At 37.1% G+C, this 15,246-nt stretch overlaps 1 protein-coding gene across 4 annotated transcripts in view; it reads right to left on the bottom strand.

The window, feature by feature from the left end:
• The window catches only part of sema3ab (sema domain, immunoglobulin domain (Ig), short basic domain, secreted, (semaphorin) 3Ab), an 82,018-nt gene extending 73,823 nt beyond the window's left edge, over positions 1-8,195 (bottom strand). The window contains exons 1-3 of one of the 4 annotated variants that reach the window (XM_048168205.1): positions 7,641-8,195; positions 6,776-7,477; positions 6,505-6,693 (exon numbers count right to left, since the gene is read on the bottom strand). In XM_048168205.1, the coding sequence (XP_048024162.1) occupies positions 6,505-6,693; positions 6,776-6,868 (282 nt within the window). In that variant the 5' untranslated portion in view covers positions 6,869-7,477; positions 7,641-8,195. Of the gene's footprint in view, positions 1-6,504; positions 6,694-6,775; positions 7,478-7,640 lie in introns of those variants that run through there. The other 3 variants (XM_048168206.1, XM_048168207.1, XM_048168208.1) reach the window with 3 other exon arrangements.
• Positions 8,196-15,246: the final 7,051 nt, after the last annotated feature.

The following is a 15,246-nucleotide window of genomic DNA, read 5'->3' as shown; positions in this document are numbered from 1 at the left end:
ATTACGTCACGCCTGTTTACATAAAGAAGGAGTCCTAGCTAGTAGGCTATATTGCATGTGAAGACGCTGCAAGTGGCGGCTCATTTATAGACTTTTCTCACAGCAGCTGAAATAATTAAACTTATTATTTTGATGGCGGATTGTATGGTATGACAAATTAATGTTAGAGATTAGACTGTACAGTAATTGAAATCAACAGGTAACGCTAATACAAACTAAATACACAGTCATGCAATGCTGATGTTAACATTAACAATTTGAGAACAAAGTATAACAATAATTTGCACGGTTTGATGTGAAATGAGCTAAGCTATCATTAGATTTAATCACCACTGGTAGCGCGATTTATTGTAATGCTTTTTTTTTCTCAATTGGTCAGAACAAAAGTGGAAAATTTGTTGTCAGATGACATTTTCTGGTGAAAATTCTTATTTTGGTCATACTTCCAAGACTACAATCTGTGATTCCGAACTACAGAATCCACACCAGTGCGGTGACTGACAGCAAACATTAGATTCATCACCGCTGAGGAGCCGTGCCGATGCACAACCCATGTAAAGATGACAATTCCGCAAATAACTGCAATTGCAGGTTTCAAACAGAGATGGCGACAAAGAGGCAAAACTTATGAACTCCAGCTTTAAAATGAAAAAACAAACAAAAATAGCACAAATAAAAATGCTGTCTTTTTTATCTATTAAAACAAGCTTCGGTGGAGCACATTAAGCATTTAAACTTAATTAATTGCAGAATTTAACATTTAGAGTGTAAAACAAATCCTAACCTATTTGAGGAATGCCAATACAGTTCTGCCCTACAAGAACTGTAATAAATGTACATTTAAGTCTAAAAACCATTTATAAGTGATTGCAAGAGACCATAGCATAACCACAAATCACTTTAAAATATGCTTTAAAAAGAATACAGTAACAATAAATGTAAGTGAAATGTTAATAGGCAATATTAGAAATGAAAAGAAGACTAGAAGAATGAAATTATTTCATGTGAGACAATGATGTAGCTTAAGCAAAGGCTCATTAGGAACTGAATTTCATCCACATGGAACGCAATGGTCAGCTGTCAGTAACCATTTCAAAGCAATCCTCCATCCTGACAGAAACCACTGTGGTCATTAGCTTACTGTTCAGTAACACAACGCTGAAGTCTCAGCAAAGGGAGACAGGCAGCATACTTTCTACAACAATCCAGAGGTCTTTTCCTGTCACGAATCAATTACCCATGTGTGCAACTACCCATATGCCATTTAAGAAAAGTGGAAGCAATTACATGGAATAGTTTAAGTGACTCCATGCGTACAACATCCATGAATAATACTAATAAACCTCGCAAAGGCCACATTTGTAAATGGCTCCCTGAATTCCGCTGTAATTCACTGCTATGAATATGTCTTTCATGGGACTAAATGTTACCTCTTTTAAGGTAACATTCTGGAAAAATATTAGTGGCAAAAGAAAAAAAAATACAACATGCTTTTTAAGACAGTTTGAACTTATTCTTCACGGTCATACCTATAGACTATTAATCTGATTCAATGTTAACAGATAAGATTATTCTGAAGCAACTTGAAGAGACAATATGCAACATGGCCATATTCTTCCTCTTTCTCCTGCTCCATGTTTTGATACAGTTAATTGGGAATATAAAGGGGGGGGGGAGAAAGAGTGAAAAATAAGTTAGAAAGTGATTACTCAGATTTAACTGTTCGTCACAGTGGTCTCAGACTGTCAACAGAGCGTCTGGTGTATATCACACACAAAATGGCAAAAGCATTTGGAAATTGCCAGTCACAATCTGATTGAATGGCTTATTCTCAGGACCCATCCCAAATGCCACCCTTAGCTCTCAGAGTTCATACTTATGTGACGTAACATCAAATAGACTGTTGCCCCATACACAGAGACAAACTACCAAGAAGTTAATCTGACATTTTTTGAATCCATATTGCCATGTGGAAATCAGTCAGCCACACCAGAAACCAAGCACAAGACAACGTGTAACATGTTTTTAAAACTATGGTTTGATTGCCTCCTTCCTCAAAAGCGATCGAGTTTTACAAGAAGTCATTTGGAGCTGTATCCAATGCAAGACACTCATCGCCACATGTTAGCGGTCAGCTCCAGCTAATGAAAGGTGTAATGTTGCATCATAAATCTACACATGGAAAAAACAAGCACAGAGTCTGAATTATGTGGCCATCTGAAGTCTGTTTAACACTTATTATGTACACTGTTAATGTTTGTACTTTGATGCTAAACAATAAATCAACAGATGTCTAATAATGTTCTTTATTCAAAGGTTTCATCTGAGTAATATTTAGTTAGCAATGCTTGTCAATCCCAAAAACACCCACAATGTTCCACCAACTCCCTAGAAACCACACATAACCTTAGCAAGCCCCTAGCAACCACCCCTGATGCTTTAGTTGCACCCTAGAAACTATGCATATTCCTAGCAACCATCCACAGAACACATTTGCAACAGCCCATCAAACACTCACCTTTTCAGTAACTCCCTAGAAACCACTCAGAGCATCTTATCAACACCCTAGCAACATCTACAATTCTCTAGCAACTCCCTAGAAACCTCTTAGAACCTTGAGACTACAAAACCACCTAAAAAAAATCCTTAGAAATCATTCAGAACACTTAAGTAACCTTAGCAAAACTCTAGAAACCACTCACAACTTTCTAGTAACTTCCTAGAAATAGCCCAGAACCTTGGTAACTCCCTAGCAACCACCCAAAATGTTAACTCCCTAGAAAATATGTAGAACCTTAGCAACTACCATCAATGCTCTAGCAACTCCATAGAAATCACTCCAAACACATTAGCAACTGCCTAGCAACCACCCACAGTGTTCTAACAACTCTCCAGAAACCACTCAGAATATATTAGTAACCACCTAGCAACCCTCTAATAACTCCTCAGAAACCACTCAAAACCTTAGCAACCCTCTAGCAACAGAGGAACCATATCAACCCCAGCAACCACTGACATTTTCTAAGAACTCCCTAAAAACCACCCAGAACCCATTAGTAACCACCTAGCAACCCTCTAATAACTCCTCAGAAACCACCCAGAACCTTAGCAACCACCCACAATGCTCTAGCATCTCCCTAGAATCTATATGCAGAACCTTAGCAAAAAAAAAAGTCAAAATCTAGTATAATTTTATAGAACAATTTTACACACAAATATAATGTGTAAAATTGTACCGTAACATTTGATGAATTTGTGCTATTCTGTAAAGTAATCATTGTGTAGCCTCGCTTCTGTAAGAACAGTAAGTATATAAAGTCTTTGTGAAGTCTTTGAAAACCGGTACAGTCAAATCCCCTGATAGCTATCTGCCAGAGCAGCGCTTTATAGACAGTCTGTGTTGAAAGAAGCGAATGGGACATTTGTCAACATTAAGCCCTCAGAAAGCAAGGTCAGACATATCTCCACAGCGCTACTAACAACCATCTTTCGCTCTTAATTAAAAAGAAATGCACAAAGGGAATGGCGAACATTAAAACCTTGCAGTGACACGCACATTCAAACATCTGAACAGCTGGTAGATATGTATTTCTGCCTAATGGCCCAGAATTTAGCCAGCAGGCACAAGCGAGCATGCTCACCCTTAACTAGTCCCTCTGGAATAAGATGATCACATAGAACCGTCCTACTGTCTGTCAGCAAAACCATCTCTCAATGAGATAATCACCATGGCATTTACATTACGATTCAATATGCGTGATGGCTGAACAAAGTCCCACTCTATTCCAGTCACATGATTTGATATAAATAGCACAATTATCTTGAACAAGAAGCATCTAAGAAAGATGGTCTCATAAATATGCATGGAGAGCAGTTCATTTATTTTATTTTTCACCTTCTTCAATTTTTCACACACTTTGTGAGGTAAAGTACACAAAATTATCAAAAATCATGATTTAATATGGATATTACAATATGGTTCAGCTCTTTAAAGGTGTTAAACTTCTTTTTAAAAGATGTAATATAAGTCTAAGGTGTCCCCTGAATGTGTCTGTGAAGTTTCAGCTCAAAATACCCCATAGATTTTTTTTTTAATTAATTTTTTTAACTGCCTATTTTGGGGCATCATTAACTATGCACCGATATATAGGTTGCGGCCCCTTTAAATCTCGTGCTCCCCCGCCCCCGGAGCTCGCACTTGCCTTAAACAGCAAACACAAAGTTCACACAGCTAATATAACCCTCAAAATGGATCTTTACAAGATGTTCGTCATGCATGCTGCCTGCATGGATCGGATCATGTGAGTATTGTATTTATTTGGATGTATTACATTTGGTTCTGAATGAGTTTGAGGCTATGCTCCGTGGCTAACGGCTAATGCTACACTGCTTGATAGATTTATAAAGAATGAAGTTGTGTTTATGCATTATACAGACTGCAAGTGTTTAAAAATGAAAACAGCGACGGCTCTCTTGTCTCCGTGAATACAGTAATAAACGATGGTAACTTTAACCACATTTAACAGTACATTAGCAACATGCTAACGAAACATTTAGAAAGACAATTCACAAATATCACTAAAAATATCATGTTATCATGGATCATGTCAGTTATTATTGCTCCATCTGCCATTTTTCGCTATTGTTCTTGCTTGCTTACCTAGTCTGATGATTCAGCTGTGAGTTTGAAACTCAGTGTATGTCTTTTCCATGTAATGAACTCTTGTTAATCAACTATGCCAATATAAATTCAATATTTAATTCTAGGGCACCTTTAATATTAGTTAATGCATTAGGTATCTTGAACTAACAATGAAAAATAATTCTGCAGTATAAATCAAATTTTCACATTAGATACTAATACATACTACTAATAATTTTAAACATCTTAAGTTGTAGCTATAAATAAATAAAACTTTAATGTATCATAAGCTAATATGAATTAACAATGAACAATAGTACTTTTATAAATTAACATTAACCTTCTAGATAAACAAAATGTGTTTAAATCACTTGAGTTGTATATGAGTTATACAATCTTCAGTTGTATAAATAAATGAAACATTTGTTAATGTATCATAAGCAAATTTGAATTAATAAACAGTATTTTATAAATTAACAAATGCTGTTTTAAAAAAATACATTAACTAATGTTAACAAACTGAATATTTAGTCACACTTTTGATTAGGTTCCAATTCTCACTATTAACTATGACTTTTGCCTCAAACTCTTAATTACTGCTTATTATTAGTTAGTAAGGTAGTTGTTAAGTTTAGGTTGGATAGGATTAAGGATGTAGAATATGGTCATGCAGAATAAAGCAATAAGCCCCAAGAGGGCGTGGAGCAGAGAGCCTAAAACCCCCTTAGCTGTTATAAATTCACTGTAAACCACGGCTTCACGGGGCTTATTGTTTTTAGAAAATGGTTACCACACAATACACAATAAAAATTATGTATCAATGCAACTTTCATGAAGTAAAATCATTAAAAGGCTTCCTTCCGCTGGAAAAAAAATGTCCCTGACCGTGAATAGCAACAGAAGTTACATTATTACACCATTAGATGGTAGCAAAGATGGTCTTTATGAGCAAGGCACTCAGTCGCAAAGACTTTTATATTGAAACTTATTGTGAACACGGAACAAGACGCAAATGCTTTGACTAGCGCTGTCAGTGTCAGCAGGGAACAGGAAAACCCATTAAATGTTAAAAGGACAAGACCGCAGCGGACATTCAAACAGATTTTTATTATGAACGTAGGACTGACCTGAAGAAAAATGCTAAATCTGAATGCAGGTAATACACACGGTCACTCGATATCTCTCTCACAATACTCTTCTACATAATGCAGCTGCAATGAACAAAATCAGTAGAGAACAAACATATGTTTACATTGCTAAGAGTGGTTGCTAAGACTGACGCAGCAATATACACATTCAGTGGCGCAGCAATACTTATGTAATGCGGTCAGCTGTATGTTTTTGGGAATTTTACAACGGCTTCGAACACGGCTCAACCAATCAGAACCAAGGGCCGGAACTATTCGTTTTATAATAAGGCATTAATATGTGCTTTCTAAGTACTTATGAACAGCCAATATCCCAGTTACACGCATGCTAATAAGCAACTAGTTAATAGTGAGAATTGGACCCTAAACTAAATTGTCACTAAACATTTTTGTAAAGTGTTACACTATCTGATTTAGTTATGCATTATGGAAACAAAAAATATTCCCAGCAACTCTGATGAAAGCTTTCCCTAAATTCTGCTCAGTTAGAATGAGAAAAAACAGCTTTTATGTGCTATGTTCACATATTTTGCCATCTATGTGACTTTCTCAGTAAAATCCAGAATTTATCCTTTTTCATAGGATACTAAATCACAAGTTCTCTCAATGTATAGTAAACGCTCTTGCTCGCTGGTGTCTATTTAGTATAAATACTATCACTAATGTATTGCTTTTCCACCTGAGCTACGATATTACACATGGGCATTAACTTACTATTATTGCAAGTCTCAGTGCACATCTACTCTCGGTCGGCCTGCAGGGCTTGTGTCTGGATATCCCTGCGTCATCCACCTTCATAACAGCTGGATTCACCAAATCTCTGATGTTCTCTGTGCATTCAACACCTGCAGCCGTCACAGTCTTGTTACCAGGGCAATAAATCTCTGACAAAGACAAATAAAACTAAAAGAATTACAAGTAATTCAAGCCTGAAGCAAACAGTAAAATCGTTATAAATAGGAGCAATCGAAAGGTTTTAACTCACAGTGGATGTTGGCAGAGGAGTCTTGAGACCCAAGATACACCATCCAATATCCTGTGAGAATGAGACACGGACCTGGATGAGAGTAAAGCCCATGAATTTATGTGTCTAATGGTAGTTGTGTATGCCACACCCCTTCTCGCTTTCACACAATCACACACAATAGATGAGGGGACCCTCCTAGTTACAGCTCTAAATTGGGCACAAGGCTGCAGGTCTCAAGGGCTGATGATGGTGTAACCCCACCTGAGTACACGCTGACGTCAAGATGCTCTTGAACTTGGGATTAATAATATCAAACCCTCAGTGTGTCTGTGCATGAGTAAAGGGGAGGTGCGAATTGAGCTCTGCAGAAATGTGTGCATTTGTTCCAGCAGTATAATGTGATATATCTCATTTGCAGTAACGATGCTTCATATGGGAGAGAGCAATTCCGGTGATGTTAGCCAGACTCTGCAGGTGAGAGCTTGTCTGAAAGGCCAGTTTGCATGCTGAAGGGGGGCGTAAGGAAATGTGCAGTGATTAGCATGAAAGTCAGACAGAGTGGGACCGGTTGACTTGAGTGTGTTTTATCCATTTTCATTGTTTCCTTAAAGATTTGCAATAAATATATTCCAAAGATCGCAGGGTCCATCATCTGGAATGTTACACAGAAAAGCGTTCAGTTCCAAGAGCTGAGCGGAGGCGCATCCAAGTTAAGTATTCCTATCACATAGAAAACAAAAGTGTTTTATTGCTTGTGCAAGGTCAGGACAAGAGAGAGCATATTTAAATGACATGACCTTTATACATTCTTAATAAAAATTATATTTTTTAAAAACTGCCATTGGATGAAGAACAAAAGTATATAAATGAAATGACCACTCACTTCTTCTTGTCAGTCAGCCATAACAAATGCACTGAGCTCCAGTATAACCAATGCAACGAATATCGTCAGTCATCGTAATTTTGATTTATTTAAATGTCTTATTTGGGAACACTTAGCATCACTTAGCACTTAAGAGATCATTTTAGTTCACCGAAAAATAAGATTTTGCATAAAATCTGGCCTGTTTGTCACACAAAGCTTCAAGACTTGAAAAGTTCATTTGCAAAAACCGATAAACGGCACTTAAAAAAAAAAAAAAGAAAGAAAAAACTGCCGTGCGTTATTTTCCACATATAGCACGTTCTGAACTCTAAATACGTTTTGTCAGAAAAGCCGGTATTGTCCACTGTCAAGGCATCACCAGTTCACATTTTACAGCAGAAACCGACAAACGCCCTTGATGTTTGTGTACAGAAACCGATAAGTATGTTTTAGCGAATTAGCGTGCAGTATTCAGGTCAGGTGACAAGGGTTTTATTCACTTAAAAAAGACGCGTTAGCTGAGGAGAGTTGCGTCAAAGCTGACTAGAAGTGATCGAGGATATATAATTTAGACTCCTGCAAGTCCTTGTACACCATACACGTTAAATGCTGAACCCAAGTTTGTTGTCCTTTTGCGTTTATGTTTGTGTTTGGCTGAATCCCAAATGGCACACTTCTATGCACTTTCGGTCCTGTGGACTTACAATGGCTGGTGCGTGCGCGTGTCCGCCTCGGGTATATATGGAAGGCCATGAGGGCCAAATATACGTGAATTTTAACACGTCAACAACACGTTAAATACGTGTATTTCACGCGTATTTAACGCGTATTTCACGCGTGAAATACGCCTTAAAAATCAGTTTGAACGGGTCATTTTCATTGGCTGCTGAGAACTTGGGTCAAACCATTTCTGTGAGCTTAAGGGGGTCTACCATTCATTTACTAAGATGCCACCATTTCACATGCTAGATCAGCTTATTCTGCCTTTTTATTTGGTTATTTTTGTATAATCTTTAGAAATAATATATTTAAATTGCAGTTTAATGAAAAAATAATTTAATTTTCCCACTTATGCCTTTTTTTCTTTTTACAACGCCCTTACCTTTACTGACAATAAAATGCAGCATTAAGCTCACTAAATATGAGTATGCTCTCATATGACCTGCAAAGTTTTTTCTCAGGTGTGTGTTGGGGTGAGACACATAGGCTAACTGAAGTGTGTGACTAGAGATGATAGACCTGCTGCACAGTTTTGTTCTAAAGAAATAGTGCAGGGCAGCGTTTCCCAAAAGCATCGTAAGCTTAAGTTGATCGTAGTTCCATTGAAACCAATGGAGCTACGATCAACTTAGGCTTAGGATGCTTTTGGGAAACGCTACCCAGGGGTGCGTTTCCCAAAGCGAACTATGGTCGCGAGTAGCCTATTTCTTTTCGCTTTGAATTATTTCTTTTAAAAAAAGACATATATTAAAAGGCTATATTCTGTTCTAATTCAATTCGGTAAATTAATATTTGATTAAAAAATTATTGAATTTTAGTAAATAATTTTTTTTGGTGCATCGATGTTGCGCTGTAGATTAGTTAAAGCTTCCTCGCACAGGCAATTCAGCCGATTTAATTTGATTTTCCGACATATGAAATGCATATCTATCTGCAGTGCGGCCTTTCTGCAGTTATTTACATAAATATAGCCTATATATTAAGGTTAAGATCCAGAACAAAAATGAAACTGGCACGAATCTTTTGCTATGTGTTTGATAACGCACATGCAAGTACCCAGAATCTACAACGATCTATTATGCCACATTAAAGAGCGCCAAAACGGTATTTATTGCTTGAATTTCTTAATGAAATGGACAGAATTTTAAATCTGAGTCTTTGTTCCATATCAAAAGCAACACAAAGCTTTAAGCCTTTTGCAATTTATTGAGTGGGAGGTGTCAACTGAAAAAGGCATATAGCCTGGGAATCGATATTGGTCTTATGAATGTGACCAAAACAGCAAGGAGACATTTTAATTGTTTATTAATAAAGTAATGTTTTCTGAATCGGTGTCGGCTGCAAAGATGAAGTTGACATTGACTCTCCTCGTCTCCTCATGGACACGCTTAGAGAGAGAATGAGCATTCCATTCGGTTTATTCTACATAAACAGAGAAGCCTATTTCTTTTCGTTTTGAATTATTTCGTTTTCGTTAAAGTAGATATTTCATGCTTTCTATAGAGAAATTCCCCATGTATGTGAGGCAAGCAGCCTATACGCTGAGTTTCGGTTCATTTATGTAAGTGTTCCAGTTCACGCGCCAGTGATCGCGCTGGCACGTCATGATTATATTTTCTACTATATTTGCTTCTTACTTATTACATCCAGGCAATTGGTTGATGAAACATTGATTAAAATTAAGATACAATTTTTACAAAACGAAATTCACTTTAAAGAAAGGCTTTCTACAAAACAAAACTTAAGTGAATTTCGTTTTGTAAAAATTGTATCTTAACTTTAATCAATGTTTCATCAACCAATTGCCTGGATTTAATAAATAAGAAGCAAATATGTCTGACAATATAATCCTGACATGGAGGCGCGGGCGCGATCACTCGCAGGTGAACTGGAGCGTGCCTTATAGGCTAAATGAACCGAAACTCAGCATATAGGCTGCTTGCCTCACAGACATGAGAAATATACAGAAAGCGTGAAATGTCTACTTTTAAACGAAATAATTCAATAGGCTACTCTCTGATTATGTAGGCCTAATCGAATGAAATGTGCATCTCTGCGGAGATGATGAGAGTCAGCAATGTCAACATCTTTGCAGCCGACACTGATTCAGAAAACATTAGTTTATTAATAAACAATTAAAATGTCTCCTTGCTGTTTTTTTTGTTTGTTTTTTTTTGCCACTTTCATAATCATTACTTTTGCCGGTTCTTAATGCAAGGTTTATGCTTAATGCAAGGTTATATCTATATAGTAGGCTACCCAAGACTCCACAGATATGGTTTATTCTCTCCAGTATTTAAGAAATTATATGAATTTAAATGTGATTAGTCACTAATGGCTTAAATGAACTACTACTAGTCGACTAGAAATAATTTATTTCACATAGTTTTGATACAGTATGTCACAAAGGTTTGAGCTTGCGCTCCGCACCCATGTTCTGACACAAACACAAGAGAGCATCTACATTATTATCAGTTTAAAATTATATTTGTGTATGACTAAACTGCACTATTTCTTTAGAACAAAACTTTGCAGCAGGTCTATCGACTAAAGTCATATACCAATCTTCTTCAGTGTCCCACCCCAACACACACAAGAGAAAAAACTTTGCAGGTCATATGAGAGCATACTTGCATTCAGTGAGCTTATAATGCTGCATTTTATTGTCAGTAAAAGTAAGGGCGTTGTAAAATAAATAAAATAATAATAAAATAAAAAATGCATAAGTGGAAAAATTAAATCTATTTTTTCATTAAACAACAGTTTAAATATATTACATTATACAAAATGACCAAATAAAAGAGCAGAATAAGCTGATCTAGCATGTTAAATGGTGGCATCTTAGTAAATGAATGGTACACCCCCTTAAGCTCACAGAAATGGTTTGACCCAAGATCTCAGCAGCCAATGACAATGACCCGTTCAAAAAGATTTTTAACGCGTATTTAACGTGTATTTCACGCGTGAAGTACACGTCAAATACACGTATTTAACGTGTTGATTTTTCACGCGTATTTCACGCGTTAAATACGTGTATTTAACGTGTATTTTACGTGTGAAATACACATAAAATACACGTATTTAACGCGTTGATTTTTCACGCGTATTTAACGAGTGAAATACGCGTTAAATACGCGTGAAATACGCGTTAAATACGCGTGAAATACACGTATTTAACGTGTTGTTGACGTGTTAAAATTCACGTATATTTGGCCCTCATGGCCTTCCATAGGTATACTTCACTTTCCGCGCCCGGACGCGTCTCGCGCGCAGTCGTGTCCGCGCATCGGCAGGAACACACCAAGCTGACGCCGACGAACTAGTGGCGACGAAAGCAGACTGCGGAGTTGGCACAGGTCTACAGCGTCTGGGTCCAAAGTTGCCCTGACACACCAAATCGACGCTGGACAGCCGAAGGCCAAGTAGCACGTCCGTTCTGCGCCTGCGTAAGATGAAGTGCCTTTCCGTACCAGCAGATGGCAGTAGTTAAACAGCCAATCAGAATGATCAAATGGCCCGACGGACTGAAGCCGAATCAACATTTCGGTTTTCGGCGTCCGAAAACTGGAAAATGCTGCCTTCTGAGGACACATTTCAAGGTAGTAAGGCATCAAGGTACGTCCGAATCCAATGTTAGCTTCACTTCCTGTCTCATGAGATACCTTCATCTGATCGATTTTTGAAGGAAGCATGGATGTATCCTTAGCTGCCTTTGATATCCCACAATCCTGTGCTTTCCATTCTGTGACAGTTGAGCTAGAAACATAAAGATGGCATCCGAAAGTTGCGTTTGCTGCTCATTTTGTGTATAAATATACGGTTTTGACCAACATATTTCAATTTTGATATCATTTCTATCGAGAAATTACTACTGTGGTAATTAATTATTTGTTTAGTTCTCACCAAAGCCCGCGCTATATTGCTGTAGATCATTAAACTGTTACGCTGCCTCAGAAGTCTGTCCGAAATCAATTTCGTGAGGTATCTTCATTAACAAACGCTGCCAGTCATTCTCTTATAAGACAGCGAGGCAGCAAGACAGCTACCTAGGTTTTCGGACGCAGCCTTCGAATCGACCGAAAAAGAGCCGATGAGGACCAACTTCAGCCGACGGTGCGCAACACACTGAGAAACCCTCAACTAAGTTTTCTCAAACCCTCAATCTTAGTGAGGGTTTAGTGTGCCATTTGGGATTCAGCCTTTGAGTGTGTTTTAAATGCAATTAGGCTACTTGATTTTGTTTAACTCTGAAGCACGAAATGTGGAGTTATCTGCTTTTACCAAAAAAACGACTGTTGGAGTTAGCTGCTTTTGCTAAGAAACAAACTTTTAATATATATAAAAAACATACTTTCAATGAACTTTAATTTTGTAAGTTACCTGTATTTTTTGGAGTTATTATTACTTAATCAAAACAACGCAACTGCAGTTTGATTGATATTACTTGGAATGCACAAATAAAAAAAACATGATTTGTGAGAATTAATAAAAATGGAGTTATCTGTTTTTGCAGATGAACTCTTCACTTGTACACTATAGTCCATTGCAAGGTAGCACACGTAGTATGGACTACTTTTTTGCACTTAGAGCTTTATACTCAAAAACTTTTAAAAGTAGCCAGACATTCTGTTAATCATCTCATTTTGTGTTTCAGAGAAGAATAAAATATCTTATGCATTATGAACAACATGAGGAAATGACAAAAACCTTTAGTTCAGTATATCAAAACACATACATGGGTTTCGCAATTATATTCGTTTTTTTTAATTATTATTATTTAAAATGATTGAAAGTTTTTACTTCAAGCTATTTACATTAGCATGGCTACTGACACCTCAGAGGCTTGTGGGAAAAGTTTGAGCTGCTGATTAATATCCAAGCCTTGGACCTGATCCTTTTAATCAATGCAAGCTCATTTGAACTTTATAAAATTTTTATATGCATCAAAAAAAAAATCATATAACAGTTTGTTCATTTTTCATTACAGCAGCTGGGGGAAACGATTTCCTTCAAGGTGTTTACTGAGAAAAATATACTGAAGTTACCATATTTAACCACAGTAAACAAACACATCATCATCTATCCCACCATTTTTATGGAGCAGTGGAGCAGTCTATTGCAAAAATTGCAGAGCTGGTCTATGGAATATCATTAAAGCTTTATTAAACAGATTACTCCTGGAAATAAGAAAAGGACATCTGGCTTGATGCCATTTATAAACGTAAAACTGAAAGAGTTTTATGTATAGTTTAATCAAACACACATTTGGTCTACATGCAAACACACACACCGAATTCTCTCAGGGTCATTTCCTGTATCGATTTAAAGCTGCACACACGAGGACATGACCTCTCCTGCGGCTCTCCTAATGAACGAGGACGAAACGGGCAGGAAATTATTTTTCTGGTTGATAATGTTTGGAATTTTTTACCACCCTCGCAATATTAATATGAATTAGTGCGGCAACACTAAATGAACGTGAATATGCAATTTTTTTCTACCCAAAAACATCCATCATTCCTGTGGTAGACCCTTTAACCTTGACTTGCAAACAGGCAAAAAAAAAAAAAAAAAAAGCTTTCTTCAACTAAAAGCTGTCCTGATTCTACATTGAAGGGCATTTCTATGCACAAGCAGCGTAACCCGGGGTCATTCGATTTGGATTTCTTTAAAGAGCTGTCAGCCTGTGAGGAAATGCATTTCCTTTTTTAATGGATCATATCTGCAGTCTAAAATATATTTGTCCTTCTCCACCTTAACTTTTAACCTTTATGAAAGACATGCAACATGCCTGGAAATTTAAATTTAGTTTCAACTTTACTTAAGTTTTGCATGCAATGGCATTTTTTCCCATGATTCACTGAGCCAGCAGCCCTTGGTGAAAATGCCAATTATCATGACTCAACTGATAACTTAAAAGGGAAAGTTCACCAAAAAAAACTATTTTTCAAAATATATTTTTTGTGCTCCACAGAAGAGGGTAAGTAATAAAGGTTTGTAATGACATGAGGGTGAGTAAAAGATGACAGATATATTTAGGTGAACTGTCATTTTAATCATTTATAGAGTTTGTTGTCCTTTAAATTTTTCAAGGAATAAGAACACTAGATATTTTATCTGTCCATATGTGATTACACAGAAACAGCATGTGAAAAGGAAAACAAAAAACCCTGATATCCTCCTATATTCCATCCGGAGCAATTGCTCTGTTTATTATTGCAGGAAGTCAGGCAATCAATGATGGGAAATAAGAGCTGCTTCAGGGCTGCACTGTCCAATAACATAGTACATATAGGCCTAATAAAGAACCGTCATTGTGATGTGTGTTTACTGAATGCACTTCCAGGAGTACTTGTGGCTATATACTGTATTATCTGATGAACTTAACTTTTCCGTGAGCACATGATTGAAAAGACCCATTATTCATGATCCGAAGGCAGGTACTTTTATGTCAATTAATGAGTTCGTTTGCCCATATGATCTTTAGGGTATTAGGTTAGCTATTTTGGCTTGCTGTCCACTGAGGAGGGGCTCAATGAAGCAGCTTCAACTCAAGCTCTGATAAACCCCTCCAGTGAATAAATATAGAATATGATTACATAGGGCAAGGTACCTGAGATGAAGGTGGAGTTTAGGGAGGTGGAGGGATGCTGGAACAGCTGAGACTGAAGAGAGGTAAGCAGCTGCTTATATACTCTGGCTGTTGATTGGAACTCCCCAAAATGAAAATTTAGTTTCCTAACCTTCATGTTGTTCAAAAGCTGTATGTAACATGTTCTGTGGAACACAAAAAGAGAATATTTGTTGGATGGGGGTGAATTCAGGTTGATTGGGTTTTTTCCAAGTCATCTCAATGGCAAAAATGTGTCCCAATCACCCTGAATAAGTACATAGTGACTATCAA

This window comes from Megalobrama amblycephala, linkage group LG19 (genome assembly GCF_018812025.1).
Source record: "Megalobrama amblycephala isolate DHTTF-2021 linkage group LG19, ASM1881202v1, whole genome shotgun sequence".
In the NCBI taxonomy this organism is placed as follows: Eukaryota; Metazoa; Chordata; class Actinopteri; order Cypriniformes; family Xenocyprididae; genus Megalobrama; species Megalobrama amblycephala.
The sequence above is the reverse complement of the archived record's forward strand: the minus strand, read 5'-3'. Positions and strand labels throughout refer to the sequence as shown.